A 23237-nucleotide genomic window follows, 5' to 3' on the forward strand; every position below is an offset into this window, starting at 1 on the left:
ACACCTGCTCCCAGCTGCCCACTGCACTGAAGATAGGAAACACTGTCACCACTGATAAATCCACCATAATTGAGAATTTCAATAAGCATTTTTCTACGGCTGGCCATGCTTTCCACCTGGCTACTCCTACCCCGGTCAACAGCACTGCACCCCCAACAGCAACTCGCCCAAGCCTTCCCCATTTCTCCTTCTCCCAAATCCGTTCAGCTGATGTTCTGAAAGAGCTGAAAAATCTGGACCCCTACAAATCAGCCGGGCTAGACAATCTGGACCCTTTCTTTCTAAAATTATCTGCCAAAATTGTTGCCACCCCTATTACTAGCCTGTTCAACCTCTCTTTCGTGTCGTCTGAGATTCCCAAAGATTGGAAAGCAGCTGCATGGTCATCCCCCTCTTCAAAGGGGGGACACTCTTGACCCAAACTGCTATAGACCTATATCTATCCTACCATGCCTTTCTAAGGTCTTCGAAAGCCAAGTCAACAAACAGATTACCGACCATTTCGTAAAACTAATCTCACCATACCTTCTCTGCTATGCAATCTGGTTTCAGAGCTGGTCATGGGTGCACCTCAGCCACGCTCAAGGTCCTAAACGATATCTTAACCACCATCGATAAGAAACATTACTGTGCAGCCGTATTCATTGATCTGGCCAAGGCTTTCGACTCTGTCAATCACCACATCCTCATCGGGCAGACTCGACAGCCTTGGTTTCTCAAATGATTGCCTCGCCTGGTTCACCAACTACTTCTCTGATAGATTTCAGTGTGTCAAATCGGAGGGTCTGCTGTCCGGACCTCTGGCAGTCTCTATGGGGTTGCCACAGGGTGATCAGAGCCTGGAGGTACTGAGGTGCACTCCGTAGGCAAGCACCATGGTCTTGTAGCGGATGTTCAACTGGAAGCCAGTGGAGAGCATCAATTCTTGGACCAACTCTCTTCTCTATATACATCAATGAGGTCGCTCTTGCTGCTGGTGAGTCTCTGAAGTCCACCTCTAGGCTCAGTTGTCTTGAAACCTGACTGATTTGGATCAAGAAGGTCATTCTGAGACGACACCATTCTGTATACTTCCGGCCCTTCTTTGGACACTGTGTTAACAACCCTCCAGGCAAGCTTCAATGCAATACAACTCTCCTTCCGTGGCCTCCAATTGCTCTTAAATACAAGTAAAACTAAATGCATGCTCTTTAACCGATCGCTACCTGCACCTACCCGCCTGTCCAACATCACTGAGTAGGGGGAAGGTGATCTGGACGGCTCTGACTTAGAATACGTGGACAACTACAAATACTTAGGTGTCTGGTTAGACTGTAAACTCTCCTTCCAGACCCATATCAAACATCTCCAATCCAAAATTAAATCTAGAATTGGCTTCCTATTTCGCAACAAAGCATCATTCACTCATGCTGCCAAACATACCCTTGTAAAACTGACCATCCTACCAATCCTCGACTTTGGCGATGTCATTTACAAAATAGCTAGACAGATGGGTAAGGGAGAAAGAGAGAATGACCACTATCCAATACCCTACTCAACAAATTGGATGCAGTCTATAACAGTGCAATCCGTTTTGTCACCAAAGCCCCATATACTACCCACCATTGCGACCTGTACGCTCTCGTTGGCTGGCCCTCGCTTCATACTCGTCGCCAAAGACCCTGCTAGGTAAAGTCCCCCCTTATCTCAGCTCGCTGGTCACCATAGCATCTCCCACCTGTAGCACACGCTCCAGCAGGTATATCTCTCTAGTCACCCCCAAAACCAATTCTTTCTTTGGCCACCTCTCCTTCCAGTTCTCTGCTGCCAATGACTGGAACGAACTACAAAAATCTCTGAAACTGGAAACACTTTTCTCCCTCACTAGCTTTAAGCACCAACTGTCAGAGCATCTTACAGATTACTGCAGCTGTACATAGCCCACCTATAATTTAGCCCAAACAACTACCTCTTTCCCAACTGTATTTAATTTATTTATTTTGCTCCTTTGCACCCCATTATTTTTATTTCTACTTTGCACATTCTTCCATTGCAAAACTACCATTCCAGTGTTTTACTTGCTATATTGTATTTACTTTGCCACCATGGCCTTTTTGCCTTTACCTCCCTTCTCTCCTCATTTGCTCACATTGTATATAGACTTGTTTATACTGTATTATTGACTGTATGTTTGTTTTACTCCATGTGTAACTCTGTGTCGTTGTATCTGTCGAACTGCTTTGCTTTATCTTGGCCAGGTCGCAATTGTAAATGAGAACTTGTTCTCAACTTGCCTACCTGGTTAAATAAAGGTGAAATAAAAATAAATAAATAAAAATAAAATAGACAGGTGTGCGCCTTTCTAAATCATGTCAGATCAAATACATTTTACCACAGGACTCCAAAGGAAACAGGATGCACTGGAGCTCAATTTCAAGCATCTTAACCTGAATACTTATATAAACAAGGCATTTTTAAAATTATTTTTAATACAATTTGCAAAACACTCAAAATCTGTTTTGGCTTTGTCATTATGGGATATTGTGTATACGGAGGGAAAAATTACAAATCCATTTTAGGACAAGGCTTTAATGTAACAAAATGTGGAAGAAGTCAAGGGGTCTGAGTACTTTCCAAATGCACTGTCAACATGAAGGACTAACTTGAACTGTCGTTCTTCTGTGGTCATTTATTTTGGTTACCCTAGACATACTGAACACTTTGACATATTGGAAACATTCAACATGTTCATTGTGGGAACATTGGAACAAGTTACCCTGGTCCCAGGTCTGTTTGAGCTTTTGCAGAGTTCATCGTCAAACCAAACATGTTGGACATGACAATGAGTAAACATGACAGCAGACACTGGCACTCAGGCTAGTTTTGAACAAATAACATTAATAAACAAAGTACTGAACTGACGAGGTCAAAACAGAGAACTTGGTTCTGTAGAGGCATATTTTATTTATTTTTTCAATATACTTCAGAGGAAAACAATATACAAAGCAATGATGTGGTCAGCTTTACTGAATGTGTTGGTGCATCTCAAATCAGACTGAATAGAAGATTAGAACAGTGGAGAAAAATCAGGCAGTCAGAGCTCAGGACACCGTTTACTTCCCAAATCGCACCCCCATTTCCTACATAGAGCACTATTGTTATACATAGGGCACCATTTGGGACAAAGCCACTGTTTCTGTACTGACTCAGAGTGAACAGGGGGGATACAAAGATGCAAGTATGGACGGGAGTGCCAAAAACAACCCTATAGATCGATGCATGACAAACACTTGTTGAATATCTTTTTGTTACTGGATCAAATAGAAAAAACATGGTATATTTATTTCCATGTCAGAGGTTGTGTGACTTAAGACTTTCAACAAGGCACTAGCATTAATAGTAATAAACAAAACACTAACAGAACCCCAATAAAATAATAACCAGTGCTCACTTGAGTTTAGCATGTTTATTACAATACGCACATATCACATTGGCTGTCATTGCTCTGCTCAACCTCTGACCCTGGTGTGTGAGGTTAGTGATCAGCACCTCCATGTCCATATCCCAAATGGTACCATGTTCCCTATATAGTGCACCACTTTTAACCAGGTCCTTTAGGTAAGAAGACTAAAAAGGAGAAGAGAGACTCATAACAGAGAGCAAGAAGTACAAACGGGAGCCAGTAGTTCTAATTGTGTAATTCAGGTCAATTCACTGAGTGCCATTTGGCTTCCATCGCACTTCCTGAAAAATCTTGAGAATTATGACATCTTCTCCTTTTTAGTCGTTTTGACTATGGGCCCTGGTCAGAGGTAATGTACCAAATCAGGAATACGGTGCCATTTCAGACGTACCCTATACCTTGCCAGTGCCCCCCAAACAGCTGCTTTAATAGCTCCAAGTAGCACTCATTGTGCAAAGAAAAGTGTAGCAATAATTTATTAATAACATTCTGATATACTAGTAGCACTGCAACTTTTTAATAAAGCCTTTTTCTTTACTTCTTAAACTCCATTATTACTTTATCAACTGTACATAGGAATGAACTCTCGGTTGAACCAAGACTGTGCCACCTCGCTTTTAATATAAGTAACCCCCCCCCCAAAAAAACTTGCTGGAAAGTTTGAGAAAAAAAAACAGGAGGGTTTTTACTCTTCCCGGCTCCTCTACATTATAGGAGGAGATAGACCACGGGGTTGGGCTCCTGCATGTAATGGGTATGACCAGGGTGGGAGTTATGGAGGGGCTAGCAGTGGGAATGGTCCTTGATCTCAAAGCAGCACAATTGTGGCACCTTTTTTTCCCCCTTCACTCACTCATCACACCACCAGGCACTGGTTTGTTTGTTTTTCATTTTAGGAAATGCAGGACAGGGCCACAGGGAGCTGTGAACAAACAGATCTGAACCATTGCGACCAGACATTATGTACCTTTCAGCAGGAGGAAGGTGGGGATGGGTAGCTGTGTGCGGCCGTCTCCCAAATATCACCCTACTCCATATATAGTGCAAATTTTAACCAAAAGTAGTTCAATACACATAGGAAATAGTGTGCCATTTGGGACACATCCTGTGTGTGTGTAACCATTATACTTCAACCAAAGGGGGATGATAGGGAAAATAACTTTAATCCATTGAGCATTATTATTATTCAAGAGCAGAGAAAAACCAGTGAGTTTGTTTTACCTTGCTTGCTTGTTTTATACTAAGTTAATGTTTCAGTTATTATTGACTGTATAACACTATACTCCACCGTTTCCATGCAGGTCATAGATGTTCTCAAGGCAATGGTTCACCCATCTATTAAAACAAAAGCTTCAAGTCTGCAGACTGACAGTGCCGTCCCAAATAGCATCCTATTCCCAATATAGTGCACTACTTTTGACTAAGGCCTATAGGGTTCTGGTTAAAGGTAGTGCACTATAGAGGAAATAGTGTGGCATTTGGGACACACCACTGACAGACAAGTTTAATATGAAGGAGGCTATGAAATTAAGCCGTTACTTCCTCGGCATAACGTTGATTAGTTTGGATGTCAAAAGCTTTGATAAGCATGGCTTTCCATGGTTTCAATAATCTACAAAACATATTTACAACATGGATAACATCTACAAGAAATCTACATCTTCAGGGCACATACAAAACCAACCATATGTGCATCCCAAATGGCACCCTATCCACTACATAGTGTACTATAAAGGCAATGGGGTGCCATTTGGGACACAGCCCATGTCTTGTATCAACCCTTTTTCTCCCCTCTTCCCCAACCAACCAACCACTCAGACCCTCTCCCACAAGCCCAGCACGCTCCATGCCCAACGGTCCAAAGCCAACCCAACTGCAGCTTGTGTTAAGACTGGGCACAGAACAAGAACAGTTCTCCCAACCAACGGCTCTCTTACAACCATGTGCAATGGGTCTCTCCACCCTATCCTCTCCATTCTTCAACTCAAGTTCTCAGACCATGAAGGAATTCTGATTCTTCAACTTTTCAAGTTCTTTAATTTGTTGTCTCAAAAATAATATCCTAGACAAGAGTAGAAAAAAAAATGTATTAGTTGTCATGTTAAAAGATTTGTAATAATAGAGCACATGGATGTTACACGCATATCACAGGCAATTAGGGTCTGGACTCTTACCTCTGCTCACGCAATGTCGCTTGAATTTCACTGACTCGAACTAAGGATCTGAGATTTTTGAGCTCCGTGCAATTTTCAGACATGTAGATGCTTCCCATGGTGTGGGCCTCCTCACGTAGTCTGGAAGCCTGGGGGGGGGGGGAGATAAAAGGTTTAAAATAATCAAAGAAAATCAAAAAGAACAACAGCAATGATACTGATCATTGCATAATGAATCTGGGTTCACATCAAAATAATGAAATTAATAGGTTACCCAATACTGTAAAATCTATACACTCTATGCTCTTTACCAAATATCTTTACTGGTGAAATAATAAAAAACAATGCATACAATTCCTTAAATGCGTATCCTACCTGTTTCTCTGCGTGGTCGGCAGGCCAGCCCTGGACATGCTTGATGAGATTCTCATTGAAGTGTGCTGCTAGGGTGGGGGTGAAGGAGCAGGAAGCTGGTCGGGTGGAGGAAGAGGTGCTGGAGGAGGCGGCACTGCTGCTGCTGGGGGGGACGTAGTTGGGACCTGGGGATGGACTCCTCTGACTGCTGTGGAATGACAGAAGCGCAATGAGAGGGTCAGACTAATTATGCATATTATATGCCAATGATATTCTGCTGTAATAACACTAACACCAACTTTGTTGTTGTAACAGGGGAGACAGGAGGGTCAAACCAATATATCATACAAAACAGACCAACACAGCATAATATCAACAATTAAGGTTCTTAGAAATCAAATAACTAAACAATTGTGCAGATTATGTGAGATTCTGCTGATCAAATACAACCAGAGAAAAGGGTCCACATCAGACAAGACTGACACATTCTGCATATTATTTTAAGCTCAAAACACCCATGAAGTCCACTGTCTGACTACAGTCAGGGTGGGGTAATCTACATTGTAATACTTAATTTTGCAATATTGTATTCACTTAGTGGCTTGTGAATCGTGATATTTGGTTACATCCGCTTAACAGTTCCAATACATATCAGATGTGATTAACTTGATGTCGTCTTGATTTCTTTGGTTAAACAATGGTGCATCCATTGTCTTTGTGTGTAGCGATACAATGCAATGACTTATGAAAAACGTGTTGTTCTATAAACCGCCAGCAGGTGGTGCCATAACATGACATATTGACAAACTGTCTCCTACAAGACAGGCTCACAGATGGCATTGTTCTGTTTTTGCTTCACATCAGTCAGACCAACAGAGTTTCTTGAAGAATCTTACTAGCAATATGTGGTTGTTTTGTCTTCTATAGATAGGAGCATCTGCTCAGTTAATATTTTTGTAAATAGATTTCCCACACTAAAAACACAAATGAACACATTCAACGCCACACAATGTTACTCAAAAATGTATTGGTTTCTTCAATGTACACAATACCCGATAATGACAGTTTTTGCTTTAAGATTTTTTTGTGCAAATGTATAAATAAACTTAAATATTACATTTACAGACCCTTTACTCAGTACTTTGCTGAAGCACCAAGTCTTCTTGGGTATGACGCTACAAGTTAGGCACATTATGTGGGGAGTTTCTCCCATTCTTCTCTGCATATCGTCAAACTGTGTCAGATTGGATGAGGAGAGTCGCTGCACAGATATTGTCATGTCTCTTCAGAGATGTTAGATCGGGTTCAAGTCCAAGATCTGGCTGAGCCACTCAAGGACATTGAGACTTGTCCTGAAGCCACTCCTGCATGGTCAAGGTCGTGTGCTTAGGTTTGTTGGTTTTTTGGAAGGTGAACCTTTGCCCTATTCTGAGGTCCTGAGCACTCTGGTTTTCATCAAGGATCTCTGTACTTTGTTCCGTTCAGCTTTCCCTCGATCCTGACTAGTCTTCCAGTCCCTGCAGCTGAAAAATATCCACACAGCTTGATGTTGCCACAACCATCCTTCACAGTAGGGCCAGGTTTCCTCCAGACATGACACTTGGCATTCAGGCCAAAGAGTTCAATCTTGGTTTCATCAGACCAGAGAATCTTGTTTCTCATGGTCAGAGTGGTTAGGTGCCTTTTGGCTAACTCCAAGCGGGCTGTCAGGTGCCTTTTGCTGAGGAGTGGCTTCCATCTGAGCACTACCATAAAGCCCTGATTGGAGTTCTGCAGAGATGGTTCTCTTTCTGGAAGGTTCTCCCATCTCCACAGAAGAACTCTGCAGCTCTGTCAGGGGGACCATCAGGACCGTGGTCACCTCCCTGACAAAGATCCTTCTCCTGCGATAGATCAGTTTGGCTGGGCGGCCAGCTCTAGGAAGAGTCTTGGTGGTTCCAAACATCTCCATTTAAGAATGATGGAGGGCACTGTGTTCTTGGGGATCTTCAATGCTGCAAAAATTGTTTGGCACCCTTTCCCAGATGTGCCGAGACACAATCCTGTCTCTGAGCTCTACGGACAATTCCTTCGACCTCAAGGCTTAGTTTCTGCTCTGACATGCGCCGCCAACTGTGGGACCACATACAGTTGGAAGTCGGAAGTTTACATACACTAAGGATGGAGTCATTAAAACTCGTTTTTCAACCACTCCACAAATTTCTTGTTAACTTCTTGATGCACCCATCCCGTTAACGGGATCATTTGTCAACATCCGCTGAATTGCAGAGCACCAAATTCAAATTAAATTGCAAAAAATATTTAATTTTCATGAGTGCAAGTGCAATATAGCAAAACACAGCTTAGCTTGTTGTTAAATCCACCTGGCGTGTCAGATTTTAATAAAGCTTTTCGGCGAAAGCATACCAAGTGTTTATGTAAGGACATCTCTCTCAGTAGACAAAATATTACAAACAGCTAGCAGCCAAGGTAGATTGGTCACGAAAATCAGAAAAGCAATAAATTAAATCGCTTACCTTTGATGATCGTCGGATGTTCGCACTCACGAGACTCCCAGTTACAATAAAATCTCTTTTGTTCCAAAAATATTATTTTTTATATCCAAAACACCTCCATTTGGTTGGCGCGTTATGTTCAGAAATTCACAGGCTCGAGCGGTCAAGACATCGCAAACGAAAATTCCAAATAGTATTCTTATTAAAGTTCGTAGAAACATGTCAAACGTTTTATTTTATTTTTTATAATCAATCCTCAGGTTGTTTTTACAATATATAATTGATAATATTTCAACCGGGACTGTAGCTTCTTCAATAGGAGAAAAAGAAAAATGTCTGCTCCAAGCTGTTGCGCATGCAAAACGCTGCTGGCACCCAGCCATCCACTGACGCGAGATCATCTTTCTCGCTCATTTTTCAGAATAAAAGCCTGAAACTATGTCTAAAGACTGTTCACACCATGTGGAAGCAATAGGAAAAGGAATATGGTTGATATCCCTTTAAATGGAGCGAAGGCAGGTAATGGAACAGAGAGCTTTCAGGAAAAACAAGACTTCCGGGTTGGATTTTCCTCAGGTTTTCGCCTGCAATATCAGTTCTGTTATACTCACAGACAATATTTTGGCGGTTTTGGAAACTTTAAAGTGTTTTCTATCCTAATCTGACAATTATATTCATCTTCTAGTTTCTGGGCCTGACAAATAGGCAGTTTCATTTGGGTACATTTTTCATCCAAACATCAAAATGCTGCCCCCTACACTCAACAGGTTAACGAACTATAGTTTTGGCAAGTCAGTTAGGACATCAACATTTTTTAGCGACAGATTTCACTTATAATTCACTGTATCACAATTCCAGTGGGTCAGAAGTTTACATACACTAGGTTGACTGTGCCTTTAACTTCTTGATACTGCCCTTCCCGGATCCGGGAAAGTAATCATCGCCTGAAACGAATTAGCATAACGCAGCGGACAGAAATATCCCTAGAAAATATTCCTATTCATGAAAATCACAAATGAAATATATTGAGACACAGCTTAGCCTTTTGTTAATCATACTGCCATCTCAGATTTTCAAAATATGCTTTACAGCCAACGCTAGACAAGCACTTGTGTAAGTTTATCGATAGCCTAGCATAGCATCATGCCCTGCTACCAGCAGGCAACATTTTCACGAAAATAAGAAACGCAATCAAATTAAATAATTTACCTCTGAAGAACTTCGGATGTTTTCACTCAGGACACTCCCAGTTAGATAGCAAATGTTCCTTTTTTCCAAAAATATTATTTTTGTAGGCGAAATAGCTCCGTTTGTTCTTCATGTTTGGCTGAGAAATCGACCGGAAAATGCAGTCACTACAACGCCAAACTTTTTTCCAAATTAGCTCCATAATATCGACAGAAACATGGCAAACGTTGTTTAGAGTCAATCCTCAAGGTGTTTTTCACATATCTATTCGATAAAAAGAACCGTCGGGACAATTGGTTTCTCATAAGAAGCGATTGGAAAAATGGCTACTTGTGTACTTACAATCCCAGAAGAACAGCAAAGGACCTTGTGAAAATGCTGGAGGAAACCGGTACAAAAGTATCTATATCCACAGTAAAACGAGTCATATGTCGACATAACCTGAAAGGCCGCTCAGCAAGGAAGAAGTCAAGTCACTGCTCCAAAATCCCCATAAAAAAGCCAGACTACGGTTTGCAACTGCACATGGGGACAAAGTTTGTACTTTTTGGAGAAATGTCCTCTGGTCTGATGAAACAAAAATAGAACTGTTTGGCCATAATGACCATCGTTATGTTTGGTCGAAAAAGGGGGGGCTTGCAAGCCGAAGTACACCATCCTAACTGTGAAACACGGGGGTGGCAGCATCATGTTGTGGGAATGCTTTGCTGAACTTCACAAAATAGATGACATCATGAGGAATACAATTATGTGGATATATTGAAGCAACATCTCAAGACATGAGCCAGGAAGTTAAAGCTTGTTAGCAAATGGGTCTTCCAAATGGACAATGACCCCCAGCATACTTCCAAAGTTGTGGCAAAATTATTTAAGGACAACAAAGTCAAGCTATTGGTATTGGAGTGGCCATCACAAAGCCCTGACCTCAATCTCATAGAAAATGTGTGTGCAGAACTGAAAAAGCGTGTGTGAGCAAAGAGGCCTACAAACCTGACTCAGTTACACTGGCTCTGTCAGGAGGAATTGGCCAAAATGTATTATAACTTATTGTGGGAAGCTTGAGGAAGGCACCCGACCCCACACAATTTAAAAAAGGCAATACTACCAAATACTAATTGAGTGTATGTAAAATTCTGACCCACTGGGAATGTGAAGACATAAAAGCTGAAATAAATAATTCTCTACTATTATTCTGACATTTCACATTCTTAAAATAAAGTGGTGATCCTAACCGACCTAAAACAGGACATTTTTTACATGGATTAAATGTCAGGAATTGTGAAAAAGTATAAAAGAGTTTAAATGTCTTTGGCTAAGGTGTATGTAAACTTCCAACTTCAACTGTATAGAGCTGTGTCTTCCAAATCACGTCCAATCAATTGAATTTCCCACGGACTCCAATCAAGTCGTAGAAACACCAAGGATGATCAATGGAAACAGGATGCACCGGAGATCAATTTCGAGTCTCATAGCAAAGGGTCTGAACATTTATGTAAATAAGGTATAAGTTTTATTTTTAATACATTTGGAAAAATGTCTAAAAACCTGTTTTCGCTTTGTCATTATGGGGTATTGTGTGAAGATTGAAGGGGGAAAAAATCATTTAATCCATTTTAGAATAAGGCTGTAACGTAACAATGTGGAAAAAAGGGAATACTTTCCGAATGTACTGTACAGTGCTCTAGCCCATAAATGAATCAAGTGTCTGCTAAATTACTAAAAATGTAAATGAAAAGCTCACCCTTGACGCTGGAGAGTCCTTGGGGAGGCTGCGATGTCGTGTCCGTGCTGTTTGTCGCTGGGGAGGGGCTGCTGGGGGGAGGGCTGAGGGGCTGATCCTTGCTGCTTCACAGCCGGCGTGTTGCTCACCTGGACCACAGCCAGAGAGCGGAGAAGGGTTAGAGAGGAAACACACCAGAACCCTTGAGGTTCACCACAACCACACAGACAGGGAGGAAGGTTAAAGGCCCAGATTAGACTAGCACAAACCATAATTTTACTGAAATTCACTTGCTGTTGATTGACTCAACACACAAACACAAGGGGATGGGATGTTATAGAATACAAATGGCAGTAGCTATGGTTTCCATCCAGTTGGCGACATATTTATGCAAATATTCTAAAATCCTCATAAAAAATATCATACAAAGACCCGTCAAGCCTATCACCATGCATTTTCGTCACGCTGTGAAGGTCATTATAACTTCGTGCCTTCAGAAAGTATTCACACGCCTGGACTTTTTACACATTTTGTTATGTTACAGCCTGAATTTAAAATGGATTAAACTGGCCAACGTACAAAACCCCATAAGGTCGAAGTGGAATTATGTTTTTACAAATTAGTTTAAAAAAATGAAAAGCTGAAATGTCATAAGTATTAAACCCCTTTGTCATGGGAAGCCTAAATAAGTTCAGGAGTAAAAATGTGCAAGTCTCATAAGTTGCATGACTGTGTGTAATAATAGCGTTTTACATGACTAGAATGACTACCTCATCTCCTTACCCCACACATACAGATAATTGTAAGGTCTCTCAGTCGAGAAGTGAATTTCAAACAGATTCAACAACAAGGACCAGGGAGGCTTTCCAATGACTCGCAAAGATGGGCAGCTATTGGTAGATGGGTCAAATAAAAAAAAGCAGACGTGAATATCCCTTTGAGCATGGACGGTGTTGGACAGTGTATTAATACACCCAGCCACTACAAATATACAGGCGTTCTTCCTAACTCAGTTGACGGAGAGGAAGGAAACCGCTCAGGGAATTCTCCATGATGCCAATGGTGACTTTAAAACAGTTCAAGTTTAACCTCTCGTGACACCCCATCCCGTGAACGGGACCGTTTTCATCATCTTACACTAATTAGCATAACGCAACGGACAAATCTTCCTAGAAAATATTCCGATTCATGAAAATCACAAGTGAAATATATTGGAACACAGCTTAGCCTTTTGTTAATCACCCTGTCATCTCAGATTTTCAAAATATGCTTTACAGCCAACGCTAGACAAGCATTTGTGTAAGTTCATAATAGCCTAGCATAGCATTATGCCTTGCTAGCAGCAAGCAACCGTGTCACGGAAATCAGAAAAGCAATCAAATTAAATAATTTACCTTTGATGAACTTCGGATGTTTTCAATCACGAGACTCCCGGGTAGATAGCCAAAGTTCATTTTTTCCCAAAATATGATTTTTGTAGGCGAATCAGCTCCGTTTGTTCTTCACGTTTGGCTGAGAAATCGCCCGGAAATTGCGGTCACCACAACGCCGAATTTTCCCCCCAAATTAGCTCCATAATATTGACAGAAACATGGCAAACGTTGTTTAGAATCCATCCTCAAGGTGTTTTTCAAATATCTATTCGATAATATATCCGTCGGGACAATTCCTTTTTCTCTAGGACCGATTGGAGTAATGGCTACCTCTGCACTTTACGCGAGAGTCTCTCTCGGAGCCACCAATGTGCCCCCATACGGCTATTCTTCAACAGAAATGCGTAAAACTACGTGACAATGCTGAAGACACCTTGGGGAATACGTAGAACGCGTACGCTCGTTGATGGTACATTCACAGCCATATAGGGAGTCATTGGAACGCAGCGCTTTCAAAACCTGGGGCACTTCCGGATTGGATTTTTCTCAGGCTTTCGCTTGCAACATCAGTTCTGTTATACTCACAGACAATATCTTTACAGTTTTGGAAACGTTAGCGTTTTCTATCGAAAGTTGTCAATTATATGCATATTCTAGCATCTTTTCCTGACAAAATATCCCTTTTAAAACAGGAACATTTTTTTTCCAAAAATGAAAACTACCGCCCCCTAACACCAACAGGTTAATGGCTGTGATAGGAGAAAACAAAGGATGGATCAACAACATTGTAGTTACTCCACAATAATAACCTAATTGACAGAGTGAAATGTAAGAAGCCTGTACAGAATTTAAAAAACATTCCAAAACCTCCTGTTTGCAACAAGGCACTAAAGTAATACTGCAAACAATATGGCAAAGCAATTTACTTTCTGTCCAGAATACAAAGTGTAGTAATGGATTTGCCCCAAACATTTGCCTCAAGCATAGAGGTGGCTGCATTATATTATTTATGGGTATGCTTGCAATCATTAAGGACTGGGGAGATTGAGCTAAGTAGACAAAATCCTGAAGGAAAACCTGGTTCAGTCTGCTTTCTACCAGTCACTGGGATATGAATTCATTCATTAACTAATTTGAGAGCTTGAAGAACTTAGTGTGGAAAGCTCTTAGATTCTTGCCCAGAAAGACTGCTGTAATCACTGCCAAAAGGTGATTCTAAATGTACAGACTCAGGGGTGTGAATATTTATGTAAATGAGATGTCTATTATATTGTCAATTAAATTTGCCAACATTCCTAAAATACATTTACACTTTCTCATTATGGGGTATTGTGTGTAGATGGGTGAGAATTTTGAATTCAGGCTGTAACACAAGGAATAAATCAAGAGGTATGAATACATTCTGAAGGCACTATTTCATCAGTAGACTAATAAATGAAATGCTTTTGAGTTGTAGTGGGAGGACCACACAACATGTCATCACGTGACTCCCAAGTTTACTTCGATATAATAGTTATATCAATATATACAAAAGTGGTCAGATGACGCGGATGCAGGACTGTTTTGCTAGCAAAGACTGGAATATGTTCCGGGATTTATCCAATGGCAATGGGGAGTACACCACCTCAGTCACCGGCTTCATCAATAAGTGCGTCGATGAACCAGAAGCCTCAGATTATAGGCAACATCTGCACTGAGCCAAAGCCATGAGCTGTCGCTTTTAACCTCTCTGGGATATGTGGGAAGCTAGCATTCCACCTGGCCAAAAGCCAGTGAAAATGCAGAGGGCCAAATTCAAATAAATGACTATAAAAATCAAACATTCATAAAATCACACATGTAAGATACCAAATTAAAAGCTACACGTGTTGTGAATCCAGCCAACATGTCAGATTTCAAAAAGGCTTTTCGGCAAAAGCAAACAATGCTATTATCTGAGGATAGCACCATAGTAAACAAAGAGAGAAAACATATTTCAACCCTGCAGGCGCGACACAAAACACAGAAATAAAAATGTAAAATCATGCATTTACCTTTGACAAGCTTCTTTTGTTGGCACTCCAATATGTCTCATAAACATCACAAATGGTCCTTTTGTTCGATTAATTCCGTTGATATATATCCAAAATGTCAGGCAAAGCGTTTAATACAGGACTAAGGAGGAATCCTACTACACCGGCTCTGACGCTCGTTGGATGTGGCAGGGCTCGCAAACTATTATGGACTACAAAAAGGAAACCCAGCCACAACCCAGTGACGCGAGCCGACCAGACGGGCTAAATGCCTTCAATGCTTGCTTCGAGGAAAGCAACACTGAAACATGAACGTGAGCACCAGTTGTTCCCAGACGCCAGTGTGATCACGCTCTCCATAGCAGATGTGAGCAAGACCATTAGCCTCTTAAGGATCGGACAATTTTTTTCACTTTGCTGAAAATGAGCAAGACTGTTAAACAGGTCAACATTCACAAGGCCAGATGGATTACCAGGACGTGTACTCAAAGCATGCGCGGACCAACTGGCAAGTGTCTTCATTGATATTTTCCACCTCTCCCCGACCAAGTCAGTAATACCTACATGTTTCAAGCAGACCACCAGAGGTCCCTGTGCCCAAGAAAGCAAAGTTTACCTGCCTAAATGACTACCGCTCCATAGCACTTATGTCGGTAGCCATGAAGTGCTTTGAATGGCTGGTCACATCATCATCCCGGAAACCCTAGCCCACTAATTCACGTACCGCCCCAACAGATCCAGACACAATCTCTATTAAACTCCACACTGTCCTTTCCCACCTGGACAAAAGGAACACCTATGTGAGAATGCTGTTCATTGACCACAGCTCAAGTGTTCAACACCATAGTGCCCACGAAGCTCATCACTAAGCTAAGGACCCTGGGATTAAACACCTCCCTCTGCAACTGGATCCTGGACTTCCTTACCGGCCACCACCAGGTGGAAAGGGTAGGCAACACCACATCTGCCACACTGATCCTCAACACAGGGGCACCACAGAGGTGCGTGCTTAGATCCCACCTGCACTCCCAAGCAAAACTCCAACACCATCTTTAAGTTGGCTGACCGCCTGATTACAGACAACAATGAGAGAGCCTCTATGGAGGTCAGAGACCTGGCAGTGTGGTGCCAGGAGAACCTCCTCTCCCACAATTTGAGCAAGACAACTACAGGACTACAGGAAAAGGAGTGCCAAACACGCTCCAATTCACATCGATGGGGCTGTAGTGGAGCAGGTTGAGAGTTTCAAGTTGCTTGGCGTCCACGTCACCAACAAACTATCAAGGTCCCAACACACCGAGAAAGTTATGAAGAGGGCATACCAACGCCTTTTCCCCCGCAGGAGACTGACAAGATTTGTCATGGGTCCCCAGATCCTCAAAAAGTTTGACACCCAAAGCCATAATAAGAGTGCTGAACAATAAATCAAATGGACAACCGAACGTTTTTTACACTGCTACGACATTATCTATGCAGTCACTTTACATGTACAAATTACCTCGACTAACCTGTACTCCCGAACATTGACTAGGTACCGGTATTCAATGTATAAAGCCTCATTAATATGTTATTCTATTGTGTTATTTTAATTTTATTTAGTAAATAGTTGAAGTCGGGAGTTTACATACACCTTAGCCAAATACATTTAAACTGTTTTTTTGTTTGTTTTTTTAAACCATCCCTGACATTAAATCCTAGTAAAAAAAAATGTGTCTTAGGACAGTTAACACCACTTTATTTTAAGAATGTGAAATGCCAGAATAATAGAATTACTTATTTCAGCTTTTATTTCATTCATCACATTCCCAGTGGGTCAGAAGTCTCACACACTCAATTGGTATTTGGTAGTATTGCCTTTAAATTGTTTAACTTGGGTCAAACGTTTCAGGTAGCCTTCTACAAGCTTCCCACAATAAGTTGGGTACATTTTAGCCCATTCCTCCTGACAGAGCTGGTGTAACGGAGTCAGGTTTGTAGGCCTCCTTGCGCGCACACTTTTTCTGCATACACATTTTCTATAGGTTTGAGGTCAGGGCTCTTTGGTGGCCACTCCAATACCTTGACTGTGTTGTCCTTAAGCCATTTTGTCACAACTTTGGAAGTATGCTTGGGGTCGTATTCCATTTGGAAGAGCCATTTGCGACCAAGCTTTAACTTCATAGGGATAGGGGGCAGAATTTTCACGTCCGGATGAAAAGCGTGCCCAAAGTAAACTGCCTGTTTCTTAGGCCCAGAAGCTAGGATATGTATATAATTGGTAGATTTAGATAAAATTATGTCTAAGTTTGAGAAACAAAGTGTTTTCTGCGAGTATAACAGAACGTATTTGATAGGCGAAACCCGAGGACAAACCATCCAGGAATTTTTGTTGTCACTGTTTTCAATTGGTTTTCTATGGGAAACTTATGAGGAACCTGGTTACAGTTCTTATGGCTTCCACTAGATGTCATCAGTCTTGAGAAATTGGTTGATGTTTTTCTTTTGAGAAATTAAGTAGTAGGGCTGTTCATTGTGAGTGTCAAGCCAAGTTGACTTTTCTGTGTGACGCGCGTGAACTGGAGCTCGCTCCATGTTGTTTTTTTTTTTATCTACTATTGAACACAGTATATTCAGTCTTAAATTTGATCGATTATTTATGTTTTAGGATATCTAAGGTTGGATTACTTGTAAGTAAGGAAAGTTACTTGAAATGTTTGGACCAAGTTTACAGGTAACTTATTAGATACTTTGTAGTCATGTTGGGCGAGTTGGAACCAGTCTATTTCTGAATCAATCGCGCCAAATAAATGGACATTTTGGGGATACAAAGAAGGAATTTATCGACCAAAAGGACCATTTGTGATGTTTCTGGGACATTTTGGAGTGCCAACAGAAGATCTTCAAAGGTAAGGCATGAATTATCGGTATTTCTCACTTTTGTGTCGCACCTGCCTGGTTGAAATATGTTTTTCATGTGTTGGTATGCGGGGCGCTGTCCTCAGATAAACGCATGGCTTGCTTTCGCCGTAAAGCCTTTTTGAAATCTGACTCGGCGGCTGGATTTACAACAAGTTAAGCTTTATTTTGATGTATATCACTTGTGATTTTATGAAAGTTAAATATTAGTATTGAATTTGGCGCTCTGTAATTTCACCGGTTGTTGTTGAGGCGGGACGCTAGCGTCCTACTGATCCGAAAGAAAACTTCCTGACTTGATGTCTTAAGATGTTGCTTCAATATATCCACATAATTTTTCTTCCTCATGATGCCATCTATTTTGTGAAGTGCGCCAGTCCCTCCTGCAGCAAAGCACCCCCACAACATGATGCTGCCACCCCCGTGCTTCACGGTTGGGATGGTGTTCTTCGGCTTGCAAGCCTCCCCCTTTTCCCTCCAAACATAACAATGGTCATTATAGCTATTAGGTTCTATTTTTGTTTCATCAGACCAGAGGACATTCCTCCAAAAAGTACTTTCTTAGTCCCCATTTGCAGTTGCAAACCATAGTCTGGCTTTTTTGAATGGCGGTTTTGGAGCAGTGGCTTCTTACATTTACATTTACATTTAAGTCATTTAGCAGACGCTCTTATCCAGAGCGACTTACAAATTGGTAGGCTTCCTTGCTGATCGGCCTTTCGGGTTATGTCGATATTGGACTCGTTTTACTGTGGATATAGATACCGCTGTACATGTTTCCTCCAGCATCTTCACAAGGTCCTTTGCTGTTGTTCTGGGAATGATATGCACTATTCTCCAGGAGACAGAACGAGTCTCCTTCCTGAGCGGTATGATGACTGCGTGGTCCCATGCCATGGTGATTATACTTGCATACTATTGCTTTTACAGATGAAAGTGGTACCTTCAGGCGTTTGGAAATTGCGGTCCAAGCATGAACCACACTTGTGGAGGTCTGGTTCATCCTTTTTTCTGAGGTCTTGATTTTCCCATGATGTCAAGCAAAGAGGCACTGTTTGAAGGTAGGCCTTGAAATACATCCACAGGTACACCTCCAATTGACTCAAATGAGGACACTTGGCTTTAGAAGCTTCTGATAGGCTATGACAGTTTTGGGAATTTTCCAAGCTGTTTAACTCTTAGGGAAGCTGCGAATTTTCGCAGCTTTTTGTTAAAAATCGCGCAACATTTCAGCGCCCTGCTATTCATGCAAGGAATATAGTATATGCATATGATTAGTATGTGTGGATAGAAAACACTCAGACGTTTATAAAACTGGTTAAATCACGGCTGTGACTATAACAGAACGTGCGTTTCATCGAAAAGTGCAGGAAAATCTGATCACTGAAAATGGAAAAAAATATCCATGCGCCACTTCCAAGAATTGTTAAAGATGACCCAGATTAAATGAGGTCGAGGTTGCAATACCTACAGCTTCCACACGATGTCTAGAGTCTTGTCATTTGCTTCGGCTTTGTTTCTTGGTCAAACCGAAACAAGGGAGCCGATTTCCTCCAGTCTCCGACAGGATGTTTTGGTTGAGCAATATCCGGCCATGATTTCAAGACGTGAAGTTAAAGAATATACATCGCCCCGTGATCATTTAACGTTTACTAATACCTAAAGTTGCATTACAAAAGCATTTCGAAGTGTTTTGTGAAAGTTTATCGTCGACTTTCTTAATTTTAAAAAATTATCATTTTTTCCTTGATCACACACTATTCATAGATCGATATCTAGGCTATATATGGACCGATTTAATCGAAAAAATACCCAAAATGATCTTTATGGGATATCTAGGAGTGCCAAGAAAGAAGCTCGTCAAAGGTAATGAATGTTATATATTTTATTTCTGCGTTTTGAGTAGCCCCCGGCTATCGCAAACTCTGTCGTTAGGTGACGTTGCAGTATTTTGGGGGATACATGCTATCAGATAATAGCTTCTCATGCTTTTGCCGATAAGCATTTTACAAATCTGACTTGGTGGATAGATTCACAACGAGTGTAGCTTTAAATCAGTACATTGTATGTGCATTTTAATGAAAGTTTGAGTTTTATCAAAAACTATAGGTGGCGCACTTGAACATTTCCGCTGATTGATGTTCCCACCACGGGACCACGGCCCTAACAAGTTAAAGGCACAGTCAACTTCGTATATGTAAACTTTTGACCCACTGTAATTGTGACAGTGAATTATAAGTGAAATAATCTGTCTGTAAGCAATTGTTGGAAAAAGTACCTGTGTCATGCACAAAGTAGATGTCCTAACCGACTTGCCAAAACCATAGTTTGTTAATAAGAAATTTGTGGAGTGGTTGAAAAGCAAGGTTTAATGACTCCAACTGTAAAGAAATGCTATTTCTTATGCAGGTGACCAGCCTACTGATATTACATTGCTATAACTGAGACAACGTATTTTCACAGTAAAGCATGTTGGGTCCCATACAGGATAGCTCACACACACACACACACACATTACACACACTAACTGCCTAGGACACACAGCCTGGGTTTGCAGACAAACCAGCGCACACACATAATCTCCTTTCTAGCCGAACATTGTGTGACCAAGAACAGACAGGCCCGAAGAGGATTCTACGATGACGGACAGACAACTGAGCCAATGGCGGAAGACTACAGACTACACCCCAGCCTGAACCAATCCAAAGATCCGATCTTCTAGAATCAACCTACTTTCTGTTCCACATATAAGGACTGTGTAAATTGTAAACGCTCTCTTTCCTGCTGGTTCTGTGCGAGCTAACGGAAGAGCCGTAATTACGCTGTACCAGATATCTTTACTCTGAATAAACTGTCGCTTGTCATACAATTTACCACTTTGTCTGAATTGATCCTTGACCGGCTCACCCTTCTACATATCCCATTATCAACACAACCTAAGTGTATGTAAAAATGTTGATTTGACATGGCTGTCTCAAATGGACATCAAAATATTCAAATATAATGATATAACTCAAAAGATCCCCAATGATTGTACAGAGCAGTAGCAGAGTTTCTGTCTAGAATCTAGACAGATCAATTGCCATTCTCTGACCTTGGCTAATACATATTTCTTTGCCACGGTATTGTTTTGGTATTGAGTATCGTAATACTAAACCTGGTATGGAAGTCCAAATTCTGGTATTGTGACAACACTACATCACTTAAACACTGAACCTGGGTATGATTTAGGCCAGTTTATGATGCTGTGAAACACCAACAGAAAATACTTCTAGGCCCAGACCAGCTAGGTTATAAAGCCAACACAAATACTACCATTCCCTTCACTCATTTACATTACATACAGAACAAGACAGCCAATACTTAATGCGACACATTGATAGACATGGCTTTGCCTACTTTAGACAGAGGTTCTAGGCAGGAAGTAGGCTGCTAGGCAGGCAGTAGTTAGTATATTAGACTGGCAAGGCTTTTTTTTCACTACTTGGTCTTTTCACCAATCACATCAGATCCTTTTCAGAGCTGATACGATTAGTCAAAAGAACAATTAGTGAAAAAAATATTAGAATTGGGCTGTATGTCTAAAAGCAGCCAAATAGACATGGCCTACCAGAGTGGTAGTAGTAGACAGTACCTTGTTCTGTGAGGCTACAGGGGGTGTGCTGAGCAGGGCTTTGTGGTGACCAGCGTTGTTCTGCGGCGTGCTGATCCTGGGAGACACGTAGGAGCGGGGAGAGGAGGCGTCTGACGTCAACGACATGGGGGACTGGTTTGACTGCTGGGCTGTTGGGGGTAACAGAGAGTGGAGAATTAGACATCTATCTGGTTTAGATACTTTAAAACAGTGGCAAGTTGGAATAGGAAGGTTGCCATTGTGGATCTAAAAACAAACAAGGAAGCCAGATAAAACAACAGGGTGGCTGAAGGCCTACCTTGGTTGGAGAGCTGGGCTGCTTGGGAGAGCAGAGTAGTGATGTTGAAGGCTGACGGGCCGGCTGTGAGGATCTTATGAAGCAACGACTGTAACGACGCTTGAGTGACAGCAGCTTTGAGGACTGGAAAGAGAAGGAAAAAAATTAAAAAAATGAGTGAGGAAAGCTTAGAAATATGGGCTTTTATCTAAAACCATAACATAAGATGATCCCTAACATCACCCCTGTTTTAGAGCCATCAGATAGGCCACACTAAGTGCGCGACCAAACAAAATGTAAACAATGGAGCAAATTAAATTCTATAACTACTCTCTAGCTGGTAAAAATGTATTTTGACATAGGAGCAAACTGAATCAGGATGGATTGGGCAATATTACCATAGTATCGACTTGCGTTGATGATTGACAGCCATCGTCGATGGTGATATCGTGATGTGACAGACAATGGTTTACCATATTTGAACTTCACTGGTGCCGCGCATAAGGCCGCAGAACTGAGTCGGCTAGCGCCCAAGTGACATTGAGTAAACTGCCTATTCACATTTGGTACAATCTGTTTCAATAGAGCAGAACACAAGAGAGGAATCTAGGCTAGACAGAGCGGTGAATTTCACCAAGGCAGTGCAAAATGTCCAGTCAGAAAATATTGTTTCCCTTTTTCCTCACTCTGTCATATGCATGGGCTTTATAGACAAAAACTATTCACTTAATTTTTTTATTTTTATAAATTGGACACTCCACTATATTGTGTCTAGAGGTGTATTAAAAAAATAAAAATTCTCTCCGTTCTTTGCATGAAACACAGGCATGCAAGGTAAAAAACCGAATGTCCATCATAGAAGCTTTACGACAAACTATTTCCCTAATAGCTCTTGAAGGTACTGTTGTCCTAAAGTTGCCACTTTCAGTCTTGTTATTTTTGAAAGTCAGAGGCTATAGGCCTAGGCTATTCTCAATCACAGCTTTATGAGAACTGGAACAAACAATAGACTTAAGAGAGAAGGACAAGGCAAAGCAATTAGTATCCAGTTCTTTAGACTGTAGACTATGCTTCTATCCAACCCATGATTTATTATGTAACTCACTGGGACGATAAACCGAACATTTCTGAGTCATACTGAAGCAATTTTGCATATGTCGGTATTTTTCGATGATTACACTATATTCATTACATTTACATTTAAGTCATTTAGCAGACGCTCTTATCCAGAGCGACTTGTGGGAACATGGAATAGAACACAGCTCTGGTTGGCTGCTGTAGTCTTAGTTCAAATGAAACGACAAATATTCCTTCATGTCGTTTCATTTGAACTAAGACTACAGCAGCCAACCAGAGCTGTGTTCTATTCCATGTTCCCACACCTGTTGGCAGTTCTCAAGTGATGTTACGTGTAGCTTCGCTCATTAGCGGGGGAAAATGAACAGCAATGAAGAACATGCAGTCCCAGAAATCCAAGAACAAATACTGCCAAAGGATGCAGTGTTGGTTGTTGGGACTTACTTTGGTTTTAAACCTAGTGACATTGAGCAGCGTGAGGCAGTGTGCTTGTACTGTCGCAAAACTATAGCAACCACTCAAGGAAACACAAGCATCTTAACCTACCATTTGAAACACAGGCATGTAATACAGCATGACGAAGAAAAATGAGGCAGAGGCCAACAAGCGACATGACA

General features: G+C 41.4%; 1 protein-coding gene across 1 annotated transcript in view; it reads right to left on the reverse strand.

Moving 5' to 3' along the window:
* Positions 1–2919: 2919 nt before the first annotated feature.
* LOC115130453 (WW domain-containing adapter protein with coiled-coil-like) overlaps positions 2920–23237 on the reverse strand; it is a 70711-nt gene continuing 50393 nt past the window's right edge. The window contains exons 8-13 of the mRNA XM_029661618.2: positions 21565–21687; positions 21267–21415; positions 11374–11501; positions 5971–6157; positions 5617–5744; positions 2920–5504 (exon numbers count right to left, since the gene is read on the reverse strand). Coding sequence (XP_029517478.1) covers positions 5435–5504; positions 5617–5744; positions 5971–6157; positions 11374–11501; positions 21267–21415; positions 21565–21687 — 785 coding nt within the window. The 3' untranslated portion in view covers positions 2920–5434. The remainder of the gene's footprint in view (positions 5505–5616; positions 5745–5970; positions 6158–11373; positions 11502–21266; positions 21416–21564; positions 21688–23237) is intronic.

This window comes from Oncorhynchus nerka, linkage group LG6 (genome assembly GCF_034236695.1).
Source record: "Oncorhynchus nerka isolate Pitt River linkage group LG6, Oner_Uvic_2.0, whole genome shotgun sequence".
Taxonomy (NCBI): Eukaryota; Metazoa; Chordata; class Actinopteri; order Salmoniformes; family Salmonidae; genus Oncorhynchus; species Oncorhynchus nerka.